This window comes from Ranitomeya imitator, chromosome 1, assembly GCF_032444005.1.
Source record: "Ranitomeya imitator isolate aRanImi1 chromosome 1, aRanImi1.pri, whole genome shotgun sequence".
Taxonomy (NCBI): domain Eukaryota; kingdom Metazoa; phylum Chordata; class Amphibia; order Anura; family Dendrobatidae; genus Ranitomeya; species Ranitomeya imitator.
The window spans coordinates 326,037,805-326,054,784 of NC_091282.1; the positions used below are offsets into that span (position 1 = coordinate 326,037,805).

At 42.9% G+C, this 16,980-nt stretch overlaps 2 protein-coding genes across 2 annotated transcripts in view; one reads left to right on the forward strand and one right to left on the reverse strand.

Annotated features, from left to right (window-relative positions):
• Positions 1-16,980, forward strand: part of LOC138670995 (retinol dehydrogenase 12-like) — a 323,796-nt gene that overhangs the window by 216,811 nt on the left and 90,005 nt on the right. The gene's annotated exons all lie outside the window — the stretch shown is intronic.
• Positions 1-16,980, reverse strand: part of CRYBA4 (crystallin beta A4) — a 45,835-nt gene that overhangs the window by 19,525 nt on the left and 9,330 nt on the right. The window contains exon 3 of the mRNA XM_069758815.1: positions 4,231-4,349. Within this exon, the coding sequence (XP_069614916.1) occupies positions 4,231-4,349 (119 nt within the window). The remainder of the gene's footprint in view (positions 1-4,230; positions 4,350-16,980) is intronic.

Sequence of the window (16,980 nt, forward strand, 5' to 3'; positions counted from 1 at the left end):
TCTCATATCTCGGGAACCATATACTAAATATAAAAATATATATCCAGGGGAACAGTGGGGAAACAGATAAGAGCAAAAACTACCACTTCTGGCATGTTGAAGGGTTCTCTTTAAATTTTTTTATTTTTTGCGTAAATCCATAAAATGTTCAAGAACGTTAAATCAGGGAAAATCACAGTAAGGCTGTGTGCACACTGAGTTTTTGGAGCCAAAAATGAATGGAAACTGAGCAAAAATCTTCCTCCAAATCTCAAAACTTTGAGATCCTGCTCAGTTTCTGCTTTGAAAACTCAGCAAAAAAGACTCTGTGTACACATAACCTTAAAATGGTTGTCCCCGTCTCCTATCCTGGCCCCACCGTGAGTCTCCTAAAATGAACAAACATTCTTATAGGCATATAAGACACTATTAGCCTAGCTCAGGAGATCCACAATCTGGTCAGGAATTGTGGCCATAATATGGACCATAAAATATGGTTACATGGGAAACAAAGGACCTCTTTACATTCAGACAATATGACCTTATAGAGATAACTCCAAGTATACAGCCTCATCTTCTGGTATACGTTATAATCTCACCCCATAGACAATGTTTAATCACTAAATACTATAACTGATTATTTTTTGGATAATGATAATAAGTTGCGAAATAAGGTGGCAATGTTGGATAATGTTTCCGGTAAACACGTTTTATATACGCTATTTGCATTTATAACAGGCTTTGCGTTATACTTCGTAAATATTTTTACAGCCTAATATATATTAACCGATTGCCTTCTCCACATTTATCAATGTCAAATATCACAAGAAAACACTAGTATGTAAATTATAATGTTTGTATATGGATAAAAGCAATGTCTGGGGTTATTCGATCTGTATCTTCTTATTTACAGATCACATGGGAAAGTAGCTTTACCTGCCTTCACATCTCTCATGGTATGTGTTATTCTCAAAGTACTGTTAAGATATTACAAGTTGCTTTACAAATATGACGTCGGCCATACAAACGGATTTGGTCACTGTAGTTTGTTACTGTACTTCATGGCTTTAGGTATTTAGGTACATGCCACACAGAACCTATACTGTAGTGCATACCTCAAGGAAAATTTCTAGCTTTAGTTTACTCAAATGGTCTAGATATATGTCAGGAGATAACATTGTAGGGGCCTGAAAACTTGGGGATCAACAGTTCTGAGGATGAAGGGGCTTCAGCATTTGATACAATCTTTGCACAGTCTTCAGAGCTGGTTGGGTATTTTTGGAACACTGGAGTTAAATTTAAAAAAAAGTGTATTGAGAGGTTCCATCATCACGTCAATCATGTTCTCTACCTCCCTTTTGAGATCTTGGTTACTGTGCACCATGTAACGTTAAAGGGACTCTGTCACCTGAATTTGGCGGGACTGGTTTTGGGTCATATGGGCGGAGTTTTCGGGTGTTTGATTCACCCTTTCCTTACCCGCTGGCTGCATGCTGGATGCAATATTGGATTGAAGTTCATTCTCTGTCCTCCGTAGTACATTCCTGCATGAGGTAATCTTGCCTTGCGCAGGCGTGTACTATGGAGGACAGAGAATGAACTTCAATCCAATATTGCAGCCAGCATGCAGCCAGCAGGTAAGGAAAGGGTGAATCAAACACCTGAAAACTCCGCCCATATGACCCAAAACCAGTCCTGCCAAATTCAGGTGACAGGTTCCCTTTAATAGCTGAATGTTCCACCTCATAGAGCCTCACCATTGTTTACTTCTTAATTGTCTCTATTAAGAAGACCCTTTACACATCACCTTAATATGCAAGCTGCTGATCTTGGATGGATCAGCTGACCATCTACCCTAGAGGAGTCGGTCAGTGACTTATTCCCCTCTCCCTATTGATAGTTGTCTTCAGCATTCATGTGAACTGGTACATTGGAAGAGATAAATGTCAGCTGAGCACACAGGTATCTAATGTGTATATCCATCATTGTACAGGATGGGGAAGTACCATTTAATTGAGCTGTTAACCCTTACATTTTTAGCTAATACAGATCCATCATTCTGCAGGTAATAACAATGTTCCATATTCGATCCACTTTGTAGTAAGTGAACTGTGGCAGGTCGGCTCACTTAGCTGCTCCTTGAGCTAGACTCAGGCACACATGGGTTAAAGTCTCTGGGTGGTTTATTGTATCATAAACCACAAAATAGTAACAGAAACAGCCTTCCTGGCTCAAAAGGAAACAAAAAGTTCATAAACAGTCCTGCCCAGCACTCCTGGGCCAACACATATGGCAGCTCTCTCAGGAGAGTCAGCCTAAAGGTACCGTCACACTAGACGATATCGCTAGCGATCCGTGACGTTGCAGCGTCCTGGTTAGCGATATCGTCCAGTGTGACAGGCAGCAGCGATCAGGCCCCTGCTGTGATGTCGCTGGTCGGGGAAGAAAGTCCAGAACTTTGTTTCGTCGCTGGATCTCCCGCTGACATCGCTGAATCGGCATGTGTCACGCCGATTCAGCGATGTCTTCGCTGGTAACCAGGGTAAACATCGGGTTACTAAGCGCAGGGCTGCGCTTAGTAACCCGATGTTTACCCTGGTTACCATTGGTAAAGTAAAAAAAACAACCACTACATACTTACCTACCACTGTCTGTCCCCGGCGCTCTGCTTCTCTGCACTCCTCCTGTTCTGGCTGTGAGCACAGCGGCCGGAAAGCAGAGCGGTGACGTCACCGCTCTGCTTTCCGGCTGACCGGCGCTCACAGCCAGAGCAGAGAAGCACAGCGCCGGGGACAGACAGCGGTAGGTAAGTATGTAGTGGTTGTTTTTTTTACTTTAACGATGGTAACCAGGGTAAACATCGGGTTACTAAGCGCGGCCCATCGGGTTACTAAGCGCGGCCCTGCGCTTAGTAACCCGATGTTTACCCTGGTTACCGGCATCGTTGGTCGCTGGAGAGCGTCTGTGTGACAGCTCTCCAGCGACCAAACAGCGACGCTGCAGCGATCCGGATCATTGTCGGTATCGCTGCAGCGTCGCTTAGTGTGACGGTACCTTAAGGCTTGCTTGCCTCTACACAACACAAAACACAGAAAAAAAAACTGACTGGACATTTATTTCCCCAGCCACACCCTTGAGGTGGAGATATGGTGAGTAGGCGTTCTGACCATCTCTTAACTACTCACCTAAAAACCCGCCCCTAACATGGCCGCTTAACTCCTTCAGCACATACCATGCTGAAAGGAAACTTATGGATTTCAAGATCACGGAGGAAAGCAGTCTCCGTGACACATATCTTCTCTCACATATCATGCCAGTGACCCGGTCACTGAACATAGAGTCTTGAGTAAAAGACTGTATACCCAAATAGCGCTAAGGGATGGCGACACGTAAGGATGAAGGAAGAGTAATATATGTGCGTATTGTTAACACGCTTATCTGTACGCAGCTATAATTATAACTGTAATGAATTATGGACTAAATTCGACAATCACTAAGGATCAATACTCCAGGTATGCATGGAAATGTCAATAATCCAGGCATGAAAATGTCAAAGATATGTGGTTTGGCACTGTATAAATGTTTATGCACATACAGAGAAAAATCCTAATTGATACACTAGCGGTCTGTGATTGAGTCAATGAACCAGGAGGGGTATATCCAGTCTCCTCCAACCCAACTCACATGTAGCCTGGGCTAATACGCTGATGCTGATAGGCAAGTATAAAAACAACCCTTAGGTAGCAGTGGCGAATGTAGTGATTGTCTTTCTGCCCATGATTCCAATAGGTGTTGGCTACATCTTTCTTTAATCGATGCGGTGCTCCAAGGTCACTTCAGGCTGGGATCTACGTCCGGATACTAGAGAAGTTCCCAGATGCGTTGATGAACTCCAGTAACCTGGACGTAACACATACCAGGTTATGGGAGTTCACCAACGCATAGGGGAGCTTCCCCAGTATCCGGACATAGATCCTAACCTGAATTGACATTCGCCACATAAACTACACACTTTGACAAAAGATATAGCCAACAATGCTTTCTAACTAAATCTATTTTTATCCAAGTGCCAGTGTTATCATATCTCTCTTGACCATACAGTTTTGCAAGAATTTGCTATAAAGATGGAAAATTGGTAGCTCAATAGTTAAAAGCATCTGGATAAACAGAAGTCTTGCAGTGGCTGAAATCATGACTACACTATGTCCCACCACTAATATCCCCACAATATAATAATACAATAATACTTACGCCCCACTCTCTATTTTAAATGAGCGGACAGTTTCAAATCCATATTCCATGATATTGTAACACTCAGATGTAAACTCATGTCTGCGGCCCTGGAAACATTCCTCATCCCAGGCAATAATCTGAAAGTAAAGCAGAAAAAACTAAAGTGAAATACTTGATAAAGCAAGGACACCGATACAAGTAATAATATGGCCAGATAAATGATATTGAGAAAGACAAGGAAGATTTCCCCAAAGATTCTCAAAATGAAAACATATCAGTTCAGCCGAAGACACAACTCTCTACTGTACACTATCCCTGTCCAATTTTGCTTCATGTCTTCATAGATCGGGGGGGTAGGGAGGTGATTTGAGCAATCAGCTCCTATCTGGGGATTGCAGGACATTTATTGAGCAGAACATTAGAGGTATAAATCTGATGCCAACCTCTGGGAATAGCTGTCCGCATAAAGTGATGGTGTTCAGCTGGCCACTTATCACAATGGAGGCTATAAATTATGGATAATGACTGCTGACCTGCTTCTAATATATGTAACTTCAATGATCATAGAGTATGTCACCATCAACAGTACATTCAGGACAATATGGCTGAATCCTATTATTTATATGTAAAAAAATAAACTACATGACATGGTCAGCACGTGAAGTGTCTGTAGTCATTCTACATTTTATGTATACAGGTAACCTTATAAATACATTTTGTAATTTATCTTTACAATTCTAGTTTCTTCTCAGGTCAGTCGACACAAGTGCCTAAAAAATATATACTCACAAAAAAATCCCACTACTAAAAGAGTTTTAAGTAGCAAATTATAGAACAAATCACAGTAACACTACATAAAATGCACTATTATAACTCATCTCCTGATTATTATTTAATTCAGGAAATTACTAGTAAAATAAAAATATATCTTAGTCTCTATGAACCTATATGCTATGACCTAGACATGAATCCTGGATAGCAATTTACCTCTTCCCCTAAAGGTCCCTTTAAAAGGAGACAATAACTACCAAACATGGATTCATGTGCAGTACCATGGTAACACAAGACCCGCTTATACTAAATAAATACACAACACTAAATTTCATGGAATAAAATGGCCGTGGCGTTTATTTTTGGATTACCTTGAAAATAATTTTATTCACTCATAAATTAAAAAAAATATAAAGTCCATAAACTAAAATTTATCATAACCAACATATCGAATCCACCCGGCAAAACCGGGCGATTTTCCCAAACACCAGGCCTTACAAAGACATGCCCCCCCCCAAATGCCAAAGCCATTTTTCGATAAATGGCTTGAAGATTCAAGGTAAAGACATCCAAGACAATATCAGGTTTATTAAATCTCTCCTACTCGTACATTCCTGGAATAATGTCCTCAAGATCAATGAGCCTAAAAGATAAACCATCAGTTAGCGACGTAAACTTCTCCATGTTCCTATTTATCCTCCTCCTGATTTTTTCAAAAAATAGCATATTAGGTCTTGCTCATAGCAGTCTTGGGACAATTTCAGAAAAAAACAAAAACTGAATTAAAATTTTCTGTTTTTAAAATGGAAATGTCCTTTTTCATAAATGCTAAAAGATCCAGAATGTTGACTTTACCCAGATCATTTCCCCCTAAGTGTAAAATTACTCAATCTGGGTTAGGCCATTTTCTTGCTAATTTATGCATATCAGAAAATAAGTTCTTCCTAAACATTCCTCGCCTACTATGCCAGAAAATTTGAACAGCAAATTTTAAAGTGGACTCTGGATGGGATTCATTGGGAACATAATTGTTCTTTAGACAAAAATTTACCCAATGGTGCCAACTGCCAAGCAATGATCAGTCCAAGTTGATTACACCCAAACTACATCCCAAAGTTGCTGTGGGCATATTGCTCCTCTGATGTCTGCTTCGGGTACTTGCTTCCGGAACTGTGACCACTGACAGTGACAAATAAATCTTGCATTACAGTTCCTCGGCTTAGGGGCAAAAGGAAGCTTTTAGCCAAATATTAAATTGCAGACAAAGAAGGATCATAGGCCTAATAATCTGTGCAGCCCACATATTTTTTGAAGATAAGGTACTAATACTGAAAACCAAGCCTTGGTTACTAGAAAGAAATATGATTCGCTTATTCCTGATAAGCGGGCCCCAAAAATTAATAGACAGAAAAATTGAAAATAGATCCAACACTGCTGAATTTTTAGTAACCTTACTATGACACCTTTCTAACACCCAATGAGAAGAGAACGATAAGCCAAGGCCTTCATGTTCGTCTGTGAAAAATGACAATGTTAAAGAGTCTGCAAGCACAAAGGGGCTCTGCCAGACAGCTTTTCCATTGAAATTAGACAGGAAATTTAGCCAAATTTTTAAATCTTCCTATGTTTCTCTATATGGGAACTGGGGGAAAAATGACCAGAAGTAGCATCATAAAGGCACCTCGAAAAAACGCGACCTACTGGAATGATCCTCAAAGCGAAATTTAATAATCCTGTAGTTCTTTTAGAGTGACCTTCTCTTTTTTAAAAAACAGTTTGATAGTGGAGCAAAGTTTAGAAACTTTTTCAAGGGAGAGAGAACAACTCATATTTTTTTAACCAATTAAAATCCCTAAAACTCAAGAGAGGTACAGGGAAAGACTTTTGTCGTAGGCGATAGGGAATTGATTGCTAACTTTAATACATTTATTTAATAATAAAGAACAAAAATCAGATTGTCAAGGGCCAATAAATAAAAAAATCATCACTACCCAATGCAAAAAGGAAGAGAACGTTTCAAAATAAAAGCACAATAACGTGAAACCCATTGGAAGACATTTGTCGAAAAAGAACTTATCATTAAAGACAAAACTCAACAAACTAAAACCTTCTGGATTAGCAGGCAAAAGTCTAAATGCTTACTTGATGTCCAATTTTGCCATAGGCGCATTGTGGCCAAATTTTTGCAGTAACTCCATGGCTATATCAAAAGTTGTGTATTTCACCAAGCATGCATCCTTATTAACCTCATCATTAAGTGAAGAGCCATGGAGGAAGGACAAGTGATGGATAAGCCTAAAGGGCCTGTGTTCTTTTTTAGGGACCACCCCAAGGGGAAAATCCTAAAAATGTTAAAAGGAGGGAGATCAAAAGGCCCAGCGGCCCTACCCGCTTCAAACTCCTTTATAATTTTCTCCTCAGCAATGTGAGGGAATTCTAGCATTGAAGGGAGATTATTAACTAATGTGCATCCTATATGTTTAAAGGGAGGCACATAAAATCAATTGCAAAAGCCTTCATAGAGAAGGGAGCTGCTCTCCTGATCTGGGTATATTTCTAGCCGTGGGGCCAGTCTTTCCAATTTCACTGGAGTCAGAGTTTTTTGCAATTGACTCCCTATTATGGCCTTGTTGCACATTCTGGATGTCACGCTCACGCCCTTACTGGTGGGCGTGAGCTCGGGGGTTTGTGGCCCCACTGAGCCACAAACCAGACTACCCTGGAAGGGGCATGACTATGGCAGCTGCCTGGGTTTTCACTGGAACCTCTGATGGTGAGGTCAGGCTTGTGCAGCAGGCAGCTGCCAGGTGCTACTCCAGGGTGGTGTCTGGCTGTGGCTGCTGATCCCACTTGGGAGACAGGAACACTAGGATTGGTGCGGGCATCGGGCAGGACTAGCAGATGAGCACGGATGAGATTCAGACGAGTAGGCTGGCACGGCTGAGACAGAGCTGGCAGAGACACGGCAGAGAATACAGGGCTGGCAGGCACGGCAAAAAACACAGGGCTGGCAGGAACACGGCAGAGAACACAGGGCTGGCAGGAACACGGCAGAGAACACAGGGCTGGCAGGAACACGGCAGAGAACACAGGGCTGGCAGGGACGGCAGGAACACAGGACTTGCAGGGATGGTGTATGAAGGTGTGGTGTATAAAGGAACAGGTAGGGACCTGTTCACACAGGAGGTGCAGGTATGGATATGTAGTATGAATGAACAGGTAGGAACCTGTTCACACAGGAGGTGCAGGAAAGGAAACAAGCCAGAAGGAAAGGAGAATGAAGGAACAGGTTGGGACCTGTTCACACAGGAAGAGAACCGCAAGGCTGCGGACAGGAGTGGTATAGCAGCAAGAGATAGTGTAGCAATAAAAGCTAAGCAGAGCAGAACCACAAGGAATATGGAGAGGAGCTGCAGCAAGAGATTTCTGCAGCGGCAAAGCAGAGCAGAACCGCAAGGAATGTGGAGAGGAGCTGCAGCAAGAGATTACTGCAGCCGCAGAAGCTAAGCAGAGCAGAGCCACAAGGAATGTGGATAGGAGCTGCAGCAAGAGATTACTGCAGCCACAGGAGCTAAGCAGAGCAGAGCCACAAGAAATGTGGAGAGGAGCTGCAGCAAGAGATTACTGCAGAAGCTTAAGCAGAGTAGAACTGCAAGGAGTGCGGAGCAGAGGTAAAGCCACAAAGCTACAGAGCAGGCAGAGCCACAAGAGTGCGGAGCAAAAGCAGACTGAGAACACAAAAAAAGACACAGCAGGGAAGGAAGCCACAGACAAGGAGACCGAGATAAGACAAAGTACAGACAAGGCAATGGAACAAGACACAAGGACAAAGACAGAGGGACCAGGATATTCTGCCTCCTGGAGGCCGGACAACAAGATCAAGGCAAGGCAAGGAGAAAAGCCTCCAGAGAGGGAGTAACACAGAGCAAGGCCTGGCAAACTCAGAAGCAAGACACAAACTGAGCTAACACATTGCACAGGCCCAGTACACTGGGTGGAGCTGCACTAAATACTGGAGGCCTCTTGGTAATTGGTCAGGAACAGAGTAGACAGGTGCACCTGATTCCTATAAGAACCAGAGAGTTCAGGCGCCGCCCCACTATACACACAGCCAGGAAGCAAGCAGAGGGCAGAGGCACAGAATATGGCGCTGGCTAGAAACAGAAACCGCAACATGACCTGGAGCAGTGGGTAAGATAGTGTGAGAGATGAGAGGCCATGCCGTGATGCCAGCAGAGTTGTTACACTGGATTTGCTTTTTAAAGCACTTAGACATGAGCGCCCCCGCAAAAGGAGCATTCATCCCGAAAGCGACAGTTATGAGACCACTTGCAAGTTGTCTCATTAAATACAAAACAAACTCCTTTTTTGTGTGCTCACGCCTGTTGTAGAAAATCTGTGGGGCAACATTAAATTAATCCATAAACCAACGTATTTCGCTCCCAGGGCCAGATTAGGGTACATGGCCAGTTTTTGCCTAAATGCCTCATCATAATTTAACCAGGCCATGCCCCCAAAATTACGATAAGCCTATAAAATTGTGTCTATGTGTTGAAAAAGGCCAGAACACAGATAAGGGTATTTTTCGCCTAATACAGCAGAATAGATAGAGAAGGCCTGAAGCCAGTTATTAAAAGATTTAACAACACTGTTTCTTAACTTATTATTTGCTTCATCCTTTCTTTCATATCTATTAAGCTTTTCTTTGGCGGACGGTAAAAGAGAAAATAAGTCAACATAATCCCTATTCCAAATTTGCTCTGTAACAGACGAGCGGAATCCTAGACGGTAAACTCGCAAGTAGGGTTGAGCGAAACAGATCGGCACTTTTCAAAAGTCGCCGACTTTTAGCAAAGTCGGGTTTCGTGAAACCCGACCCGATCCCAGAGTGGCGACCTTTACTGCAAAGTCGGGTTACGTTTTATATATATATATATATACATATATATATATATATATATATAATATATGTCATAGAGACACATATATATATATATTTATATTTACTCCAGGGCGATATTCAATTACCGGCTTTTCATTTCTCCTGCCAAAACCCGACATGATATGAGACATGGTTTACATACAGTAAACCATGTCATATCCCCCTTTTTTTTGCATATTACACACTACTAATGTTAGTAGTGTGTATATGCAAAATTTAGGCGCTCTAGCTCTTAAATTTAAGGGTTAAATCGCGGAAAAAATTGGTGTGTGCTCCCGCGCAATTTTCTCCGCCAGAGTAGTAAATGTTGCAGAGTGCGTCTTCTTGCAGTCACCGCTGTACTTAGGAGAGCTTCAATCAGCAAGATATCTTGAGTAAACAGTATTTACTTCATACTGGATAAACATGAGATACAATTCAGTGTCACACAGTCCGTGCACTGAAGACAACACATTCATGAAGAAAAGCAAAACAGAAAGTAAGAAAACAACCAACAACTGAGAGCTTCCCTCCCCACATTACAGCAAGTATATAACTTTACACACTATCGCCATCTGCTGTCTGGTTAGTATAAAGTCCTCCTTTCACTTATAATAAGTTCTAATCTGTTGCATATGCCAACAGTAAAGCCAGTGACTGAGGGCAGATATTAATAGCCTAGAGAGGGTCCACAGTTTTTGGCCCCCCCTGGCTAAAAACATCTGCCCCCAGCCACCCCAGAAAAGGCACATCTGTAAGATGCGTACTTGGCCACTCTCTTCCCATTCCCGTGTAGCGGTGGGATATGGGGTAATGAAGGGTTAATGCCACCATGCTATTGTAAGGTGACATTAAGCCAGATTAATAATGGAGAGGCGTCAATTCTGACACCTATCCATTATTAATCCAATTGTATGAAAGAGTTAAAAAAAAACACACACACATACATTATTAAAAAGTATTTTAATGAAATAAACACACCGTTTGTATATTTTATTATACAGGTAATCCACCTGAAGACCCTCGCTCTGTAACAAATTAAAAATAATAAACCAACAATATACATACCTTCCGTAGATCTGTAACGTCCCACGCTGTAAATCCATCTGAAGGGGTTGAAATATTTTACAGCCAGGAGCTCTGCTAATGCAGCGCTGCTCGTGGCTGTAATCCCCAGCGAATGAAGGTAATGTAGGTCAATGACCTGTAGTTACCTTCATTCGCGGTGATGCGCCCCCTGCTGGATGTCCCTGGAGCGTGGGTAAAGTTCCCAGGCTCGAGGTCATATGAGGACATCCAGCAGGGGGCGCATCACCGCGAATGAAGGTTACTATAGGTTATGGGATATGGCCCTCCATAGCATGGTAGCTGCCAAATCAGCCCAGGATCCTGCTGCCGTGTCAACGAGGGGTTGATGAAGAGGTGTCATAGGGCTGCCACAATGCTTTTAAGGCTGTGGCGGCTAGACCTATCATTTACACACCCTCCGTACGCTGGCAGCTCTGGAAACCCTCTCTCCGGCTCCTGGATACTGCATCACTGGCAGCACCCGATGACGTTGGCTGGCTGCACTCTTCACCCTGGTGGACTTCCGCTGAGATGACCTCTGGCATCTACCGCACATATCCTGTGCATGGTCTGTGCTCCTGGCTGATGAAGGTGGTGGTGAATACGCGATCCTGGCACGTCGATTCCTCTTGGAGCTATGGCTTCTTCTCAGTGGAGGAGGAGATGATGGGGGAAGACAAGGAGAAGATGGCAATCCTGGAGCAGAAGCTGCTAAAACCTCAATGGCAGAGGTAGGTTTTATAACGAAGCAGCTGTGCAACCATTCTATGCCACCCTCATCCTCAGCTCTCCGGATCATCTGCTGTAGAAGCGTCTCCATCAGCTGTTCCTTTGATCCTGTTTCTTCTTATCAACAGATGAACCTGACTGTTAGAAACAGCTGATATTTATAAACAATTTCTTCCCGCACTTTTCTTGAACTGCCAATCAGAGGCCAGGTAAAAAGGTGGCAAGCCAGCCAGAGAAAAACTGGTTTGAACCTGCTCATGCAATAGCATAGCTTACTCAAAATTTGTTAACCCTTTCAGCACAACTGTTAAGAGCAGAAAAATCCATCTACTATATAATTGTCTAAGGGTCACTTCTGTCTGTTTGTCTGTCTGTCTGTCACGGATAACCGGACTGCCTTACAACCGGCATAACACAGTGTAAGGCAGTCCGTTAACACTGCCATTAACCCTCTGTGTGACCAATTTTTTACTATTGATGCTGCCTATGCAGCATCAATAGTAAAAACATATAATGTTAAAAATAAATAAAAAAATAAAAATCCTTATATACTCACCCTCCGACGGCCCCCGGATCCAGCCCAGGCATTCTCGCTCCTCCCGCGCCACTCCGGTCCCCAGTATGCATTGCGGCAATGACCGGAGATGATGTAGCGGTCTCACAAGACTGCTACATCATCACGTGTTATTGCTGCTTGGGACCGGAGCGGCGTGCAAGGAGCGGGAAAGGCCTTGCCTTGATTCGGTGGCTGTCGGAGGATGAGTATATAACTATTTTTTATTTTAATTATTTTTTTTTAACAGGGATATTGTGCCCACATTGCTATATACTGCGTGGGCTGTGTTATATACTACGTGGGCAATGTTATATACTGCGTGGGCTGTGTTATATACTACGACAGCTGTGCTATATACAACGTGGGCTGTGTAATATACTACGTGGCTGTGTAATATACTGTGTGGGCTGTGCTATATACTGCGTGGGCTGTGCTATATACTGCGTTGGCTCTACAATATATTGCGTCAGCTGTGCAATATACTACGTGGCTGTGCTATATACTACATGGGCTGTGCTATATACTACATGGACTGTGCAATATACTACGTGGACTGTGCAATATACTACATGGCTGTGCATTATACTACATGGCTGTGAAATATACTTTGTGGCTGTGCAATATATTACTTGGCTGTGCTATATACTACGTGGGACTGCATGGGCTGTGTTATATACTACGTCGCTGTGCTATATACTATGTAGGCTATGCAATATACTACATGGGCTGTGTAATATATTACGTGGCTGTAATATACTGCATGGGCTGTGCTATATACTGCATGGACTGTGTTTTATACTGCATCAGCTGTGCAATATACTACGTGACTGTGCTTTATACTACGTGACTGTGCTATATACTACATGGCTGTGTTATATACTACGTGGGCTGTTCTATACAGTTAGGTCCATATATATTTGGACAGAGACAACATTTTTCTAATTTTGGTTATAGACATTACCACAATGAATTTTAAACAAAACAGTTCAGATGCAGTTGAAGGTCAGACTTTCAGCTTTCATGTGAGGGTATGCACATTAAAATTGGATGAAAGGTTTAGGAGTTTCAGTTCCTTAACATGTGCCACCCTGTTTTTAAAGGGACCAAAAGTAATTGGACAATTGACTCCAAGGCTATTTCATGGACAGGTGTGGGGAATCCCTTTGTTATGTCATTCTCAATTAAGCAGATAAAAGGCCTGGAGTTGATTTGAGGTGTGGTGCTTGCATTTGGAAGGTTTTGCTGTGAGGTAAACATGCGGTCAAAGGAGCTCTCCATGTAGGTGAAAAAAGCCATCCTTAAGCTGCGAAAACAGAAAAAAAAACATCCGAGCAATTGCTACAATATTAGGAGTGGCAAAATCTACAATTTGGTACATCCTGAGAAAGAAAGAAAGCTCTGGTGAACTCATCAATGCAAAAAGACTTGGGTGCCCACGAAAGACATCAGTGGTGGATGATCGCAGAATAATCTCCACGGTGAAGAGAAACCCCTTCACAACAGCCAATCAAGTGAACAACACTCTCCAGGAGGTAGACATATCAATATCCAAATCTACCATAAAGAGAAGACTGCATGAAAGAAAATACAGAGGGTTCACTGCACGGCGCAAGCCACTCATAAGCATCAAGAATAAAAAGGCTAGACTGGACTTTGCTAAAAAACATCTAAAAAAGCCAGCACAGTTCTGGAAGAACATTCTTTGGACAGATGAAACCAAGATCAAACTCTACCAGAATTATGGAAAGAGAAAAGTATGGTGAAGGCGTGGTACAGCTCATGATCCAAAGCATACCATATCATCTGTAAAACGCGGCAGAGGCTTGGGCATGCATGGCTTCCAGTGGCACTGGGTCACTAGTGTTTATTGATGATGTGACACAGGACAGAAGCAGCCGAATGAATTCTGAGGTATTCAGAGACATACTGTGTGCTAAGATCCAGCCAAATGCAGCCAAACTGATTGGTCGTCGTTTCATACTACAGATGGACAATGACCCAAAACATAAAGCCAAAGCAACCCAGGAGTTTATTAAAGCAAAGAAGTGGAATATTCTTGAATAGCCAAGTCAGTCACCTGATCTCAACCCAATTGAGCGTGCATTTCACTTGTTAAAGACTAAACTTCAGACAGAAAGGCCCACAAACAAACAGCAACTGAAAACCACCGCAGTGAAGGCCTGGCAGAGCATCAAAAAGGAGGAAACACAGCGTCTGGTGATGTCCATGCGTTCAAGACTTCAGGCAGTCATTGCCAACAAAGGATTTTCAACCAAGTACTAAAAATTAACATTTTATTTAAAATTATTGAATCTGTCCAATTACTTTTGGTCCCTTTAAAAGCAGGATGGTACATGTTAAGGAGCTGAAACTCCTAAACCCTTCATCCAATTTTAATGTGGATACCCTCAAATGAAAGCTGAAAGTCTGTACTTCAACTGCATCTGAATTGTTTTGTTTAAAATTCATTGTGGTAATGTCTGTAACCAAAATTAGAAAAATATTGTCCCTGTCCAAATATATATGGACCTAACTGTATACTACGTAGACTGTGCAATATACTACGTGGCTGTGCAATATACTACGTAGCTGTGCAATATACTACGTGGGCTGTGCAATATACTACGTGGGCTGTGCTACATACTATGTGGCTGTGCAATATTCAATGTGGGCTGTGTTATACACTATCTGGCTGTGTTATCCACTACGTGGGCTGTGTTATATACTGCGTGGCTGTGTTATATGTTATGTGGGCTGTTATATACTACGTGAGCTGTGTTATATGCTATGTGGGCTGCTATATACTATGTGGCTGTGCTATATACTGCGTGGCTGTGCTATATACTACGTGGCCGGCCGCGAACCATCAGCGACAGGCGCACTCCGGCCATGAATTGGCGCGGGATTTGAACCACACTTCGCTAATTGGTCGCGCCCGGCCAGCCGAATTCTGTGTATGCATTGTATTATTCTAAAATCTTCATAAATAAACTACATACATATTCTAGAATACCCGATGCCTTAGAATCGGGCCACCATCTAGTAATAAATAACCCTTTCTATTATGGAGTGTGTTCTCATGAGACCCCCTTGTATTCTGTCAAGGGGAGGGCTTCCATTATCCAATAGACCACAATTAAAATGCACATATAAAACAACTGTTCTTATTAGTGAATGGGTGATTATACTAGGCCTTGAATACGCTCTCCAGGAGTTAACTCACAGACCATCATGAATTGGTTCTATATAGAGAACTGCAGCTATAGGCACCAAGTTAGATTCCCATTTATTATATCTCCACTGATGCCAACACCATCACAGCTTTTACCCCCACTCTCTATCTATCTTTCTCATTGCCTACCAGTATAGATGAACACTCCTACCAAATGGGTGACACCATTCTTCCTCAATATGCCATGTAGATATGCAAGGAGGAAGACAGGGCCACGGGTACCTGTACTGAGCCACTTCCGGAACGGTTGAGGCTGCCTCCCTTGTTGCCTAGGGAAAGGAATGTGGAGCCGGACTAACCTCATGACAAGGGTAGGAGGGGCAGCTTAAAAAAAAAAGCATGCGGCGCTGTGGGCAGTATGGCGTAAATCAGCAGCAGCGCGCAGCTAGGTGAGCAGCGTGCTCCGTCCTCTGAGCATCGGCGCCACTACGGGCTGCGTTGCTTGGTCCCCGCCGCCTCTAGTGGGACTGCTGCAGGGAGAAGTGCCATGTGCTCAGTAGCTGCCAGAGAGAGAGAAGTGTTGTGCGCTCAGTAGCTGTCAAAGACAGAAGTGCTGTGCGCTCAGTGACTGATTACCGCGCATGTGCAGAGGAGAGAAGGCCGAGTAACAGAGACTTTTGTAGCCTATCCTGCCACTTGCTTCTCTCCTGTTTATGTTTGACACAGAGTGCTGCGGCCTTGTTTGTTTCGTGCTTATGGACTAGGGGCTCAGCGGAAGGTACCGGAGACAGACCGCTGCCGCCAGAAGGCGGACCATCGTTTAAAGGACCCCATCTGAGGACATTGCCCAGCCGCTGCCAGTTCTATAACCCCCTGCGGAATCATCTGCTGCAGAGGACCATAGAGAATACAATAAGTTTCTTCATTGGACTGCTATTGTTTTACAGTTGCTACCCCTATTATCCCTCCTTTAACCATTAACCTCCCTGCGAGGAATGAATACTTTGTTTTATTAAATTGTTACATCTTGTTAACCCTTGCTCTGCCTCCTGTGTCACTGCAGCCCGCAACCTGCTTACAGATACATACATGAATAGTCTTTATAGAGCCATGCCTCTCCCTATATTCAATGCCTCATCTTTAAACCATACAGCACAGCATACGTATCACGCCCATATCGAATGCTTTCCTTTTGATTTATTGTGTTTTTTATATATACTTTATTCTCTGGATCAGAACATTAAACAATCCAAGACCACACCTAAATCCATGTATATTAAGTGTTCAGTGGGCATATCAAAACGACACAGGGACGTATCCGCATACAACGCATATCTCTGCGTACACAATGTTAAATATAGGTACGCAAGACGCATGCGGATCTTAAGGAAAGAAGTACACAGGCCTACACTGCGCACAGAAACTAAACCGGCCTTAGAAAGCTTTAGTGCATAAAATTATTGTTGGGGGTGACTCTTCAATATGGTTTGACCTCTAGTTTACTAGTTTACCGCGAATGTATTATTCATGCTTTACTAGGCACTAAGATAT